At 41.5% G+C, this 17,538-nt stretch overlaps 1 protein-coding gene across 2 annotated transcripts in view; it reads left to right on the forward strand.

The window, feature by feature from the left end:
* The window catches only part of LOC126237024 (IQ domain-containing protein E-like), a 285,500-nt gene that overhangs the window by 18,773 nt on the left and 249,189 nt on the right, over positions 1–17,538 (forward strand). For both annotated transcript variants that reach the window (XM_049946781.1, XM_049946771.1), the window contains exons 2-3: positions 14,952–15,101; positions 15,184–15,375. In XM_049946781.1, the coding sequence (XP_049802738.1) occupies positions 14,952–15,101; positions 15,184–15,375 (342 nt within the window). The remainder of the gene's footprint in view (positions 1–14,951; positions 15,102–15,183; positions 15,376–17,538) is intronic.

A 17,538-nucleotide genomic window follows, 5' to 3' on the forward strand; every position in this document is an offset into this window, starting at 1 on the left:
GTCCGTCCTTGAGGAACTAATTCCTTGTGGATGATGCCATTGACATAAAAAAAAAACAAAAAAGGCAGTGTTGTTTTCACATTGGATCGCACTTTACATGCTCTCTTGGCTCATGGTGACATTTCAGTTCTCTGTTGGTTCGACACTTGCTTTGTCCCTGGATCATACCCATACCACTAACTCTCATTCCCAGCCACAGTTCTTTAAAGGAAATTTCAATCATTCTGCACTTGACTCTTTGATTCATGGAAAACATTCGTGCCATTTTCTCTTTGGCCGCCTATGAGCAAGCAAGGAACAAATTTTTTAGACACCCGTCTCACATGCGAAACTTTGGTAAAATTCCCTGGACAGTGCTCCATGACATTTTTATTTCCACAGAAACTTGATCAGTGGTCCTTCGACGATCTTCACCAATTGCATGTTTGATTGTGGAAATGTTTTCATCATTTCTTCCTGTCGAAGGACGACCGGGGCGTAGCACGTCTTCAGTTGACATGTTGCCAGATTTGAAATGAGAAAACCTCTTACAGACCTGTGATTTCTCCAAAGCATCATCATCAAAGATTTTCCAAAGCACCCCAACTGTCTCAGATGCAGTTTTTCGTAACAGAAAACAAAATTTCACACAGATTCTTTGATCCTTTTTGTCGGCCATGCCATTGATTGCCAAAGGGTTAAAATAAGAACACAATCAACACAGCACCACAAGCACACTACTGAACTCCAACTGACGCCAGTTTACTAAGTGATGTGGGATACCCCAAACTAACAGCACCTAGCGGCACTATGTGTAACTACAAAGCATGCGCGTGCAACAGTTTGATTCTGGTAATTTTTGGGTACCCACTCACGTTTCCTTGCCTTATACGTCATATGAAATATTAAAACTTTTACAATTTTGACTGTAGAGCCAAAATAGCAATAGTGTCCAAAAGGTAGTAAAACACAGTGAAATAGCAAAAGTTTTATCATTTAATCGATTCTACATGACCGTTACTTCCAAACACAGCAAAATTCTCGAATATTTTCATATGATGACCCCTATAATGTCACAAACATAGGTGGACTTGTTGCTCTAAAAAAAGACACCTGCTACAATATGCTGCAACAACATTACATCGTGGTGCCTGCTGGGCATCATCGCTAATCTACTGGTCAGTGCTCAGCTAGTAACTGAAACCAGGGGCACTTCTGCATATGGCTTATGAGACACACGACACGACACCACAATAAATCTTCTTTAGTGCATATAAATACTGGCCATACAGAAGCAGCATCCATCACAGTGTCAGCTGCAGCTATGAGGTTACTATTACTCCACTGTCATCCTGACAAAACTGCCCTTTATGAGGTTAAGCCACAGCATTGATTGTCTGAGGGTTGAACTGAGGCCCCTCCAGCCATGGAGCCACAGGTTACCTGCCTGCCTCAGATGCCGCCAGTCAGATGATGGACCAGGGTTCATGTCTCAAATGTCTACACCTCTGTCACTCACCCTGGATGGACAGATCCTAGCTGACTCACAAACAACATTATGACTTACGACCACTGCACTAGCACCAGACACTGTGCCATGGAGAATGTTTACCTAAGAAGGTCACATCACTCTTGGGTCACACTACCGTATTTACTCGAATTTAAGCCGCACTCGAATCTAAGCCGCACCTGAAAAATGAGACTCGAAATCGAGGAAAAAAAAATTTCCCGAATCTAAGCCGCACCTGAAATCTGAGACTCGAAATTCAAGGAGAGAGAAAAGTTTTAGGCCGCACTTCCAAATCGAAACAAAGTTGGTCCATTGTAATATGAGACACAATTTAGGTTGAATGAATGACGATACAGCTGTAGTAGTTTGGTTCGAGTCGTAAACTTAGCAGTTAAACTTTACCAGGTAGCCGTTGTTATGCGTCAGGCGCTCCATCCGTATTTATATGGGTACCCTTCCTTTTTCACGTGCTTCGTCTGGTTTGAATTGATTGCTTATTTTTCTTTGATCTGACAAGTGCAGTTCTCTTTGTTATAGGTGTTTCCGTCACTCAAAGCTGAAAATGCATTACTGTACTGTGTCATGCATTGTTTGTCGCATTCTGAAAATGAGGGTTTACGGCCTGTCGCCGCTTGCGGCATGGCTTGCTTTTGTGCACGCTACCGCCGCTTACAATTAAAAAAAACAAAGAGAGGAATCGTCTCATTAGCGAAACAATGGCAAGAGACTGCTATTTGTTGCTACTTACACTGCTGCTTTCTTTGATAATGATCAACAAGAACCAAATAATAGACTGCGTATGATAGAAGATGTTCTGAACGAGAATTTAGCGAAAAAATTTTCCGTTTGAAAATCTTTGCAGACGCCTCTTTAGTACATTACATTATGCACAGAAATTAGAGTCATCTTAGCTTTAAAAATCTAGTCAATTGCATTGCTTCATTTCTGACTATCACTATTAGGCATAAGAACAATACGAATATAAACATGACATGGTATGTTTATTCTTCCGCGTCTGCTGTTGTCAAGTTTCGTAGTTTATTAGGCGGACAGGATTTAAATGAGATAGCAGCAAACACGAAAGAATACATGGCAAAATGTTTATATTCGTATTATTCTTATGGTGAAGAGAATACTGCATGTGATTCACAATTCATAAAAGTTCCTATTAGCAACCATTTCTTCTCACAGTTAGGAAAAAATTCAGAAAGCAGAGTTGGCCATATTGACAAATATCCCAAACAGTCTTGCCAGTCGGATTTTCGTAGTACATTGAAATGCTGCTAAGTTCGAAGAGGAACAATACAGAATTTGTATTTACTTCTTTGGATAATGTATGAAAATGCAGTGGTCAAAACTCTGGGTGGAGAAAAAAAAGCTCGTCTTCCACCTTTTTTATTTATTTATTTACTGACGCAGAGGTTTTGGTGCCAGTATTTGTCTTTGTGCCTGCGAAGCATGCCTGCGTAGTGCTACATATATTCGACGACAGAAGTTAGTTGTGGCGGCACCTACCAACATTTTTCAGAACTTCCACTTACTTTGCACTCGATTCTATGCCGCAGGCGGTTTTTTGGATTACAAAAACCGGAAAAAAAGTGCGGCTTGGATTCGAGTAAATACGGTAAGCATAGCAGCTACTGATGTCTTCATGACAACACTTTGCGTAATGTAGCACTGAAACTGGTTGCTCAAATAAAATAACCACTGGAAATTTATCAGCTTAAGATGGTTTGATTCAACATTTTATACTGAACAGCTGAGGTCTTGGAGCCATCTGCATAAATGGAGTTACAGAGGCTTCGCTGTCGAGGTCCTTGCTGTGCCTCTGGATGAGTGCATGCCACTATATTTGTCCTACTTCATTGGAACAATAGAAAGTTTTCGTGAATGACATCTGTCTTGCTGCAGCCACCTTCGGCTCTTATGGTTTCCTGTAGCCCTCGCCAACTTATCGAACCCACAATACCCAGGTGAGAGAGCTGAATGTCAACCTGATGACCAGAAGACTGCCTCCTAAATCCCTCTATAGTGGTCATGGGTAACAAGACTGTTAAACTTGTGATAGAGATCATTTACTGATAGAGATACATTCATTTCACAACAAAGTATCATATGTAGCCTTCCTCTCTCCTTTGGCTGTCGTACATAGTACTCTGATGTGGTGCAGTTAACATTGTGATATGACCATTGCAGTAGTTTGTGTTTGTTTTGAACTTAATGAAAGTAGGGAAGAAATAATTGCATGTTTATTTCAAAATCTGATAACAAGTGTGCCTCTTGAAGAACATATTTGTGGTGTGGTACAAATCGGGAAGATAAAAGTTTGTTTCCTGTGTCACATTATATACTTGAGCAGTTGATGACATTTTTTTATTGTATTTCACAGCAGATTTTCTAGCTGTGAAGAGCATATTTACTGAAAAGTTCTCAAGCACCTCCAGATGATGATCACTGCATCCATATCCAAGCACAGCTTTCATCATTGGTAGTGGAGGGAAACTATCCAAAGAGAGGCACACTTGAATAACACTTGAAGCAGATATGGTGTGGTGAGACTCAGAGTCAAGTTCTTATGGCTGCTTTTGGCTTCATCATTTGTAGTTGCATCTGAGTTACACCACCTAGGTCCTATACTGCTGCAGGTGTAACCTGGACACTATGTGAAAATTGCTGTATTTGCCAGGTGAAGCTACTAGTGTTACATTGAAATACTGTCATAGTTGTGGTTAGCTTATTGTGGAACTAGGTCTGTGCAGATCTAGTTTCTTGTGCTCTTTGAAGACATCTTCTGTGTCTTGTGCCCCATGTAGACATCTTTAACTTCTTGTGATAATAGAAAAGTGGGCTTCTTATTTAAAGCCATGTGGTCTTGGGAAATGATATACTTTTTGGCAGTATAGAGCTAAAAAATATGTTTTCAACAACTGTATTAAATTCACAACATTCAAACTAAAGATGAGTAGTATTTTAAACATTCCATGCAATAATTAATAAAATTATACCTCTGTACCAAAAATCTACCACCATGTTGTCAAGTCTTAATATAACCAAACAGATGAATTAAATGTGTTAGCAGTGATTGAATTGCAAGATATTGCCGTATTGTGCCTTTCATAACACTGGCTCTTACTAGACTCAGACTAATCTCTCCTATGGGGATCTTTCAGCTTATGTGTAGTAGTAACCATCTATGATAGAAATAATATTATGTTAACTGAATCTTCCGTCGATTCTTGGCAGAACAACATTATAATAAATGAAAAGCAAACTGGTGCTTTTCATTTATTGAAGTAATATTAATTTCAATAGTGTGACTAACATGATCTCACTTAGTATTGACAAGAACTTTGTAACCACAGCAGTAACAGTCTCAAACATAAACAATGGTCAGAACTGTGTCCCATATTTCATCAGGAAACTGAAATATCATTGGAAACATTGCAAGTGATCTTAGATGAAGTAAGGGCAGTGGATTGCAAGCCAGTTGTTTATGGTGATATGAATGTAGAACTTTTAGCACAAAATTGTAAACTGTTATATCTAAGAAGAGTGTTAATCTGGAAACAGTAGTAAATGCCCCAACTACATCTCACAAACCATTTAGAAAGCCTTAGGCCACAAATTGCTTCACAAATATAAATATGCTGCATTAATAAGAGTATGTAATCCAGGATTTAGTGATCACAAGTCTCTAACCATCAGAATCAATATTAAAGGAACAGTTTCTGAAAATACAAAGCTTAAAAAGAAATCAAGATTCTGCAATAAGGATAACATAAATGAGTTTAATAAATTGTCAAATAATGTAGTAGTCTGGTGCCTTTCAGCTGTAAATACAGCTGATATTTTTACTTCATTTTTGGACACTTTTAGTACTGTTGTCTGAAGCAACTTTCACTTTATATACATTAGATACCACTAGGAAGATTGCAAATAGCTGGGCCCCTAAAAAGTTAAAGTTTTGTATCAGAAAAAAATAATAATACTTGAAATGTATGAGTCCTCCAACAGACAAACATGTACATAGGTATAAAAGCATGTTAAGAGATGTTAACAAACAAACTAAAAAAAAAACATAATGGTTACTGTTATAACCTTTAATCACCAATAAATTGCGTGGATATACAAACGTAGAAACAATAGCTGGTTACATGCTACCAACTCTGTATCTGTCATTCGACTGCTGTGCCGTGACATGCAGCCGGCGCCGTTCGTAGCTAGGTGGCGCTCCCGCGCTCAGCCGAGTTGCGGAGCGCCTCTATCACCGTTTGCGCGTACTGACGTGGCGGCAGTGTTAAATGTCGTGGCACGGTCACAACACTTTTCCCCCCCTTGAAAAAAAAAACAAAAAACACTCACTTCCTTGGAGACACGGACAGTGCGGAGACATCCATGGCCTCTTGGGAGGCCCTGAGAAGATCCCGCGGAGAAACACGAGAGTATGGTCGAAAATGTCCAGGACGGAAGCTCGTGCGTGGAACGTGCCTCCTGGACGAGATGATGGGTGAAAACTCCGGAGCAGCATCCATAGGTGTCGTGGACCTGGGGGTGTGCTCCAGCGAGATGGGTCCCGGAGAAGACGACGTCGCGATTGGGGCCGGTTCTGGCGTACTTGGAAGCGGTAGCGATGTCGGCTGCAGCAACACGCATGGGAGATCGGCAGCAGCGACAGGACTGGCTTCTCGAGCTGGTGGAGGTGAAGGAAGGGGTGGTGGCACCGGCGTGGCCACCACTCGTGGGCGCATCTGGTCGTAATGGCGAACAACCATGCCGTTGTCCGTATGTATTTCACAAAGTCGGCAGCCGCGAAGAGCCTTGACCACCCCTGGAATCCATTTAGGGCGAGATCCATACCCTCATGCCCACACGTCGGCGCCCACCGAGTACTTTCCCGCACTAGGGGACACAGTACAAGGCCTGACAGGGTGAAGCAGGTGCAGTAGAGTGCGCGGTTGGCGGCCATGCAAGAGTTCAGCAGGGCTGCGATCACCCAGAGGCGTGAAGCGATAAGAACTCAGAAAATGCAATAGAGCGTCATCTGTGGAAAAATCACTAAGGAATTTTTTCATCTGGCTTTTGAAAGTGCAGACAAGGCGCTTGACCTCCCCATTCGATTGCGGATGGAAGGGCGGTGCTGTAACATGATGAATCCCGTGTCCAGTACAAAAATCACGGAAGGCCTGCGAATAGAACTGAGGGCCATTGTCCGTGACAATCGTGGATGGAAGACCTTCTAGCGCAAAGATTTTGGACAAAGCCAGCGTCGTCGCCGCAGTGGTGGGTGACGGACATCGAACAACAAACGGAAACTTCGAGAAGGCGTCAATCAACAGTAGCCAATAAGTGCCGAGGAAGGGGCCGGCAAAGTCAGCGTGCACCCGTTCCCACGGCTGCGCCGGATCAGTCCACGGAGAGGGCAGTGTACAGGGTGCAGCCAGTTGTTGAGCACACTGACCACACGCAGCAACCATGTGGGCGATGTCCGAATCAATACCAGGCCAATAAACCTGCCTGCGGGCCAGGGACTTAGTCCGAGAAATCCCCCAATGGCCTTCATGCAACAGTTTGAGAACATCTTTGCGAAGAGAGGCTGGCACCACGACCCATGGAGATGCGCCATCCGTGGCCAGAAGAACAACACCCTCACGAGCAGACAGACGAAGGCGCAAGGCATGGTAGTTGCGAAGGGGATCCGATGCCCGGCCCTTGGTCCTGTCCGGCCAACCCCGTTGAACAAAACCGATCACCTGACGCAGGACCGGGCCCGCGCAGTAGCCGACGCGACCTGCGAACCTGTAAGGGGAAAACCCTCGACCACCCGACGTTCTTCCTCATCAATGTGGAAACACAGTAGTTCATCTTGATCAAAAACCGGGGCGGGGCCCATCGGCAAACGCGACAACACGTCAGCGTTGGCGTGCTGGGCTGTGGGGCGATAGTGAATCTCATAGTGAAAATGAGACAAGTATAAGGCCCAAAGTTGCAGGTGGTGAGCTGCCTTATCCGGAAGCGACGCCGATGGGCTGAACAGTGAGACCAGTGGCTTGTGGTCGGTGATGAGGTGAAACTTAGAACCATACAAAAAAACGCTGAACTTTTTTAGAGCATAAATGATAGCGAGCGCCTCCTTTTCGATTTGAGAGTAACGCTGTAGCGCATCGTTGAGGATCTTGGAATCATAGGTGATGGGTCGTTCCGACCCATCCTCATACCGATGGGCGAGAACAGCCCCTAGGCCATACTGTGACGCGTCAGTCGCCAGAACCAAGTGCTGACCCGGACGGAATGTGGCAAGACAAGGCACCGACTGCAAATGAGCCTTCAGGCAGACAAAAGCCTGCTCACACTCGTCGGACCAACAGAAAGGAACGTTTTTGGGTAACAGCTGATGCAGAGGATGAGCTACCGCCGCCGCGGATGGAATGAATTTGTGATAATAAGCAATCTTGCTTAGAAACGCCTGAAGTTCTTTGACCGTAGACAGCCGGGGTAGAGCGGTAATGGCCGCAACGTGCTGACGTAGAGGACGTATACCCTCACAGGAAAAGTGGAAACCAAGATACACAATGGAGGGTTGGAAGAACTGTGACTTGTCCAGATTGCACTTCAACCCAGCCGAATGCAGAACCCGAAACAGTGAACGCAAATTGCGAAGGTGCTCCTCAGTGGAGGCCCCCGTGACAACAATGTCATCCAGATAGTTGATGCAGCCGGGAACGGAAGCCGTGAGCTGTTCCAAAAACCGCTGAAAAATGGCCGGCGCGCTAGCGACGCCAAATGGTAACCACTGGTACTGATACAACCCACAAGGAGTGTTGATGACGAGAAATTCCCTGGAAGACGCATCCAACGGTAACGAATGGTATGCCTCCGATAAGCCAAGTTTGGAAAAGAACTGGCTCCCAGCGAGCTTGGTAAATAACTCCTCAGGATGGGGAAGAGGATAAGTGTCAATGAGGCTCTGAGCATTGACAGTGGCTTTAAAATCACCACACAATCGCAGACTCCCATTTGGTTTAGAAACCACCATGATTGGCGATGCCCATTCGCTGGAGGTAACAGGAAGGAGAATCCCTGAAGCTGTTAACCTGTCTATCTCAGCCTTGACAGGTGCATGCAACGCCACCGGAATAGGGCGTGCCCGGAAAAACTTAGGGCGAGCTGTAGGTTTAAGAGTAATGTGGGCTTCAAAATCCTTGGCACGACCCAGACCAGCAGAGAACACGGACGAGAATTCAGAACACAATCCATCCAGCTGTTGATACGGAATATCCTCAGATGTGAGGTGCACATCATCATCAATGGAGAACCCGAACACTGGAAAGCATCATAACCGAACAGGTTTTCAGTGCCCGCATGATCCACCACATAAAACGTGAGGGGCCTAACAACAGACTTGTAGGCAGTGGAAGCATCAAACTGGCCAACGATAGGAATTTTCTGCTTATTATAAGTTCTCAGATTTCGCGTAACTGGAGACAAGGGAGGGGAGCCCAACTCCAAATACATGCGAGAATTAATGAGAGTTACTGCAGAGCCAGTGTCCACTTGCATGCGAATGTCTTTATCCAGAACACGAACAGTAACAAACAACTTATTTGTTTGGGAAAGCACACAGTTAACATCCATGTCCAATGCCTCGTCCTCGTCGACAGGAACTTTAGGGGACTGACACACAGAAGCAATGTGGCCTTTTTTCCTACATGAATTACACGTGGCCCAACGTTTTGGACACGCAGCCCTGTCATGCTGTACGAAACAACGTGGACAAGAAGGAAGTGCAGAACGAACCTGCTTCTGTGGTTGCTGTTTTCGCTGCGAGCGTGGCGGCCCAACGCGACGTTGTTGACGCGAGTGAACCGCCGCCACATCGTCGTTCCCCTGTGAAACAGGCAAATTGTCCGCGTCGAAAGTGGTCTGTACAGTGCCTACATCACACCATGCGTCTATTTGCGCACCAGCAGCGTGAGACACTTCAAAAGATTGAGCGATGCTGAGAACTTCTGACAACAACAGGTTTGGCAGTTGTAAGGCATGTTGCCGAACTTCTTTATCAGGAGCAAGCCGTAGAATAGCGTCCCGAACCATTGAATCAGCATAAGACTCATGATGAGTGTCCGTGACAAACTGACATTTCCTACTCAGACTGTGTAGTTCCGCCGCCCAAGCCCGGTAAGATTGATGGGGCTGTTTACAACACCGGTAGAACGCCATGCGGGCGGCAACAACATGGGTATTTTTTCAGTAATAGTTAGACAACAAGTCACACATTTTTTGGAAGGACAGAGAGGCAGGTTCCCGCAGAGTGGCTAACTGAGATAGCAGCTGATAAATCCGTGGGGAAATCCAAGATAGAAATAACGACTTACACATAGGAGCATCGACAACGCCAAAAGCCAAGAAGTGTTGCCGCAAACGCTTCTCATAATCCTCCCAGTCTTCAGCGGCCTCATCGTAAGGAGGGAATGGAGGCGGAGAAGAGGAAGACAGACGATGAGTAAGCGACATTGACAACGCCTGAATAGCAGCCGTCAGCTGTGTTTGTTGTTCAATGAGCGCTTGCATAAGCTGTTCCATGTCTGCCCCGACACGAACACACAAATCCACAACGCAGTAAAAAAAAATCCAACCTCGTCGCCAAAAAGTGTTATAACCTTTAATCACCAATAAATTGTGTGGATATACAAACGTAGAAACAATAGCTGGTTACATGCTACCAACTCCGTATCTGTCATTCGACTGCCGTGCCGCGACATGCGGCCGGCGCCGTTCGTAGCTAGGTGGCGCTCCCGCGCTCAGCCGAGTTGCGGAGCGCCTCTTATCACCGTTTGCGCGTACTGACGTGGTGGCACTGTTAAATTTCGTGGCACTGTCACAACAGTTACTATATCCATAATGCAGTAAATAAAGTAAAAACTGTGCAGGAAATGGGTAACTATGAAAAAAATTGAAAACATTGTCCTGACACATAACCGAAAGAAAATCTCTTGTCTAACAGAAACAGGACACTTCTTCACTAATTGCCTCCTTTACTAGAGTAACTAAAAATTTAAACAGAAACATGCTGTCAACCAAAAACAAAACTCAGTCTTACAAAAACTCAATGTTTATTACCAACGTAAGGATAGAAAAAGTAGTAAAAGCTCTGGAAGAACAAATGAAATATACATGCACCCAGCATTGATGGTATACCTCATCTGACCGTAAAGAAATTTTAACAAAATTTAATGAACTCTCTAATACATCTCTCATAGCTCACTCCACTCAGGAATTTTTCCAGAAGTCCTGAAAACATCTAAAACCATTCCTACTTACAAAGCAAGATAGTATGGTAATATACGTAACTACCATTGAATTACTCTGGTGTCCACTTTTTGGAAGATATTCAAAATTATTCATCAACAAAACTGATACACTAACTGAGAGCTTGGATTTCATAGCCAGAAGTTGAAAGACTTCTTTATACAACTGTTCATACCACGTGTTAAAACTAAGTGTGAGTAGTGACAGTAATATTCCCAAACTTACCAAAAGTATTTGGTGCTGTCATTCATGCTATTCTCCTATGGACACTTAAAAAATGCATCACACGGGGCTTGTCAAGGGGCTGAATTCAGTCACTTTCAAGCAACTATTAACAGAAAGTTTGCATAAGATATACATACAACAAAATTAAATTAATCTCCAAGTACATATGAAATAAGGCTCCATTCACCTCTGATTTTCCATGAAGGTCTATATTACGACTATTTATTTTCCTTATCTATATTAATGAGCTGGTCTTGAATGTTGAGTTCAACAAAATCATATTATTTGCTGATAATATGGTAGTCATAATAAAAGCTGAAAAAATGAGAGTCTTCAAGAATACATAGACACTACCACCAACCACTGAGAGACTGGTCCCACTTAAACCAGCTAATTATGAATAATAATAATAAAACAGCAGCACAAAATTTTCATAGTGCAAAGTCTATAAATGCCCAACATACAAATGTCACCATTAATAATCAATCTGTAATAAATATTAGATTAATTTTTGGTCCTACATATCTCAAGATAATAGGCACATATGGGCCACATGTAAATCTAAGTAAAGATTGTAATGTTGTAAGTATCCTGAAAAACTGCACAAATGAGCAGGCATTCATGAAAAGATTTATGCATACTTTCATTCACACCTGAGGTAAAGAATAATACTCAGGGATAAGTCTTATGCCACATTGAGTTATATCAGAGTAAAAATGAGAGCTAGCAGGATCATTACTGAATAGAAAATTAGAGAATTATTTGGATATTTGTTTTAAAAATTAATAACTTTGTCATTGCCTACATGTGCATTAGGAAAACATCATTTACCAAGAAACACGAAATATTTTGTAAAATTCAGACATTTACAATTACATTACAAGATACCAAAATAATCTGCATCTTATACTTACAAACAGTATAGGTGTCAAAGAGAAAACATCACATGGGGATAAAACTGTACTCACCAGTGTAAACAAGTTTGAGAGACAAATGAGGATCTATTCAAGAAGAAAATATGAAATTGTGTACATGAATGTCTCAAATCATAATCTATAAAAAACACAATTTATATGTAAATATATATAGTTTAACCTTGTGTATTAGTATTGGAGGGCAGCGTGGGGGGTAAAAATCGTAGAGGGAGACCAAGAGATGAATACATTAAGCAGATTCAGAAGGATTTAGGTTGCAGTAGTTACTGGGAGATGAAGCAGCTTGCACAGGATAGAGAAGCATGGAGAGCTGCATAAAACCAGTCTCAGGACTGAAGACCACAACAACAACAACAACAACCTTGTGTTTAAGATATTTGGTATCATGAAGTGTGCTATACTGTACAGTATCCAATAGATGAATAAAAATAAACAAATGAATAATGTGTATCACTGTAACAGACATCCAGTCTCACACTTCTGCAATGTGGATTAGTGATTGAAAGATACTCCACTGCAGGTGTTGACGAACTATAGGTTCTTAAATACAGGTGTTAGACAGAAATATGGAGACACCAAAAACACAACATTTTACTGTGACTAACATGGTGTTGGAAATCCGTTGGCATTCAAAACTGCTTCCAGTTGTCTGAGAATGGGTAAATATATGTCATGTATTGTTTTTAAGGGAATCTTACACTATTCTTCCTGCAAAATAGTGGCAAGTTCAGGTAAAGATGATGGAGATGGATAGCAATCACACACCTTTCTCTCCAAAGTAGAGCACACACTCTCAGTAAGTTTGAGATCTTGTGACTTTGGTGTCCAGGGGAGATACGACCGTTCATCCTCATGCTTACAAAACCAGTCCTAGACGATGCTAGCTGCATGGTCAGAAACCCTGTTGCCTTAGCACACAGCATCACCATTGGGGAACAGACACTGTCCCATGGTATGGACCCGATCAGGCAAAATGGCCATGTAATCATTGTCAGTGATTTGGGTTAGCAGAGTAACCATGGGGCCCATGGAATACCACAGTATGGCTGCCCAGAATCGTCACCAAATCCCCATCATGTTTCATTCTTGGGATATAAACTTGGCAAGGTGATGAAAATGGTGTGAAAGACAGCTCATCTGTCCAAATGACTTTCTCCCATTGCTCCTTAATCCAGTTTTATGGCTTCAGCACCACATTTTCCATTTATGGACTTTTGCAGCACTGATAAGTGGTTTTGGAATTCCAGTTCGCCTTGCAATGACCTGCTTCTGGAGCTCGCTTCATGTTGATTAGACGCTGACAGGATTCATAGGTGTGACATTGAGTTCTGCAATGACTTTTTCTGCTGACTTCCTTCTTTTTCATCATAATCCTCTTCAGTTATTGTCCATAATTATCACTCAGTACACATTTTCTTCTACATTTGTCTTAGCAGATGATGTTTTTCCATTTTCCCTATATGCATCTTTGATGCAATGCCTCTTGAAAAGCCAAATACTTTGGCTCTCTTGGTTATGGAAACACCTACCAAACAAGCACCAACCATTTGCCCATGTTCAGATTCACTAAGCTCCAACATAGTGCAATCAAAACTACATGGAATACTGTTCCAACCATTTCTGACTCTTGCAGTGTGATCAGGACATTGCACATTGTAGTGTTTAGAGAATTTCTGCATAAATTCTAGAACCACTCAGTCTTCTACTGTCTCGAACACATGATACTGTAGATGCGAGTTTGGGATGATAGAATCCTACCTACTGCATGTCACATGTTTGTGTGTGCAGGTTTGAAATTCAGTCGCGAGAAGAATTTAGACAGAGTGGTCAAACGGCAGTGACAAGTACTTGTCGGGCAATCCATGGAAGTTTTAGTGAAAGTGTATGGAAGAACCATGTTGCTTCTATGTTATTCTGTGCTAATTGTGTCAGTGACCATTGTTATAATAACAAGAACAGTGGAGAAGGTGCTCTTGAGAAAAACTCTTGTTTTAGACTTGTTGAAGGGAAGACGTGTATCCTGATTCATGTTGAGAATGGACAGGGTGTCTAAGCACCTTTCTCTTATATGTAAATTAGTTTGTTTCTGACATTAGGAGACATGGGATACTAAACAGTATATATTTATGTGAAGAGTGGGATATGTAAAACGTATGAAGTTCAAATATACGTCGTTAGTTGAAGCAAATGAAACTTTGTATATCTACTTATTTTTATAAGTAGAAAGAGTCTTAAGAGATTCCTGTACCTAGCAGCATACTTTGGAGAAGAAGTGAAAGAGAGTTTGCAGCAGCAGGCGAGCCAGGAAGGAAGATCGGCTGAGCATCTCAAGTAAGTCATCTCGTAAAAGAAGTGGAAGTTTGGGTATCTACTTCGCACTTAAATCGTCATCCAAAGCCGTTAGAACAGGAGACATTTGAGGTCAGATACAACAGTGCAACCTCCAATGTTGGGTATCATCTGAATTTATGTTCAAGAATGCATTTCTCACAGTTTTTTCATATTTTTGTCCAACCCCTGTAGGTATTGTGTTGTGTTGCCAATACTGGTCACAGCGAAGTTATGTTGCTGTACGAAAGCACATGAAAGATGTTGGGCTCCAAATGATAGCATAATTTATTGTGAGGGCAATATTGAGGTATCTAATCACCTTAGCTGTAGTAATGTGAACCAGAATAACTTCTGGGTATGCAGTGGGATGTGGTTTTTTTTCCCCCTAATTTATGATTCTGATATCTGTTTATATTTAATTCTATAAAGCTGCTGAACTACTTCAAATAAGTTGGCAGTAGAAGAAAAAAAGTTTATTGCTAGCAAATTTCTGTTTCCTTTTTATACCTGCACATGACTTCCCTCATGAACTGACTTTTACTATCTTTTTGTTATACTTCCAACAGTTTGGTGTACTTCTTTTTGTAAGCGCAAGTTGTTCATCTCTTTTTTGTATCATTTTCACTAGAAATTGTCTGATTATTGATAGTAATTTCAAATTGCAGGAAGACCTCTGGGATGAAATAAGTCATTTGAAATCATATGTTTCTAATCTAAAAGATGAAAACCAAAAACAGAAAATCCAGTTGCTTAAGATGGAGAAAGCAGTGCGCACAAGAGATCAACAAATTGAACACTTAATGAATCCAATAAATGTATGTCAGTGTACTAATTTGTTACTGCTACTATTCCTGTGATTTTCTATGAGCATCAGTTATGTGGTTGCTATCATTTCAGAATTCACGAATCATGCAGATCATTTCAGATAAAGCAGTCACTCTGATAATGGAGTTAACGAAACGGAACAAACACTTGGAGAAAAAAATTGTTGAGAGAGAGAGTTTTATACAGAAACTGCAGAAAACAAATAACACAGCTGTTCAAAATGTACATGTGTCAAGAGCACAGAAATCATTGCACCACAAGGAGGTATAGGTTTCATCCTGTCTTATTTAACAATTAAATGTGTTACTAGTTCCGTTCAAAATATCAATTTGTAGTTTATTTTTCTGCTTTTATCCATCATTACGGGTTCTTCATTAGCAGAGAGTTATGTCATTGATAGTGTATCATACCATCCCTGTTCGCTGTGTGTGTACACCTTAATTTTAATCTGCTACTATGTAAGTACATATTTGCTGAGTAGAATGCCTTTCATTGATGGACAATTTCTTCATTGTATGTTATATTCTAAAATGCACAGCAATAACAAGTTGCACATTTACTTTTGGAATTAATAATCTGGAAATAATTTGAATGCATGGTGTCTGTTCCTTTGAAAGGAGAGACACCATGCAGATCCTGCAGTTGTGAAACACTGTATGTACAATATATGTTGTTATGTTTTTTTTTTTTTTTTTTGTGGATGTGTGTGGTGTCTGTTCTTTTAAAGGAACAGACACCATGGATTCAAATAATTCATATGCCTGGCTGGGCAATCTTCAGTGCGAATGCACCAGTATGTCTGACCTCCTGTGGGAATCTCAAAGTAGCCAACAGGGGTATGGGTAGCAACTGCGGATAGGTGGCGCTTGGTGGGAGTGTGGATTCGCCGTGAGGCATACCGAGATAGTCCATGCAGTTGCAATAATGCTGTGTCCCAGATGGCACAGTGGGTATCGCTCCTGCGTAATAAGCAGGAGATCCTGGGTTTGAATCCTGGTCCGACACACATTTTTGCTCATCACCACTGATTCCACTTAATGCCCCCTTCAGCTGTAAGCAGTCATCCCCTATCAATTTACATGTAATCTGGAAACAATGTAGGTCTACGGGACAAAATACACCCAGCTACCGTCTGATGAGATATAATTTCCCATTTGTATTCAAGTATAGAACTCATCGCTTTCACTGACTGTGAGAGCTACTGACTGTACAGAAAAGATCTTATCTCACAGAAGAAAAATCTATGATACATAAAAAAATTATATACATTTTTATAATATATTAATTCAATGATATTTTGTTTCTTTCATGCACTATAGTTGTGAAAAGCGAACAACGTTGTTTTACACTAGAGTTGCAATTTTTTCCCCTGCAGATGTACACTAGCTAAGTGTGTCCGATTACAACATCATAAATGTTACTTGAACTACTACTCTTGTTAAACTTCATATGTAACCAGCAGCTTAAGGTATTTGTACAGTGACCTACATGTAGAATTTCATTGCTAATGTAACTTATGTTTGTAGTCTGTTTTTGGAATAGAGAAGGAAAAAAGCAGTACTCAAAAAGTTACATTAATTGTATAATGTTAAAAACATATAGTGAAGCTGATCTGAATCCAGAGGTTTCTTCCAGCTTCTTATATGTAACCATCAAACATATCTATAAATTAATTGATATTGTAAATTGACATAAAGTAGGCATGAGTACAAACAGTAGTGGTATACACAGAGTAAACATAATTGTTCAAATTTCTGTTTTGCCATCAAAATGTTGGTTATCATGTGCAGGATACAGGGATATGGCACCTTATAAAAGGACACTTTTCAGTCTCCATCTTTGTCCATTCTGAGCATATGTTCCATTTCTAATGACTTTGTCATTGATGGAATATTAAAACCTATTATCCTTTTCTTCCTCTCTTTCTCGAATATCTCATTGAAGAGATAAATGATCTGAATATACGGAACAAACTCAAAATCAAAGAAATGGGAGGGTACACGTCTATTATGGATGTTTTAGCTATAACTAACAGTCAAGAGTAAGCTGAAAACTGTAATTATATCCTTTGTAATATTTTATTGGGGTGACTTGCTACAGCTGTCAGGAGCTTGAAGAACTGAATCTCAACCATCAACTGTACAAATTCTTTATTCTGTACAAGATTTGATTGCAGTTGAGCCAGTTTGGTGCTGGCTCGATCTCAAGTATGATAGCTCAATTTGATTTTACATATGCTATCATTCGCCTAAAGTTGGCAGTGGCTGCTCTGGTGTCACTGCCATGGGTTTTGGCAAGGCTTCTCCTAGCTGTGAGCTGAGGCACTCATGACAAGTCAGTCCAGGAAGTGAAACAGTGGAGTTCTGCCTCATGGATGTGACTTGTTATCGACATCAGTCAATTTTATCTGTGGAGCTGCATGCGGAT

The sequence above is a fragment of the Schistocerca nitens genome, chromosome 1 (assembly GCF_023898315.1).
Source record: "Schistocerca nitens isolate TAMUIC-IGC-003100 chromosome 1, iqSchNite1.1, whole genome shotgun sequence".
Lineage (NCBI taxonomy): Eukaryota > Metazoa > Arthropoda > Insecta > Orthoptera > Acrididae > Schistocerca > Schistocerca nitens.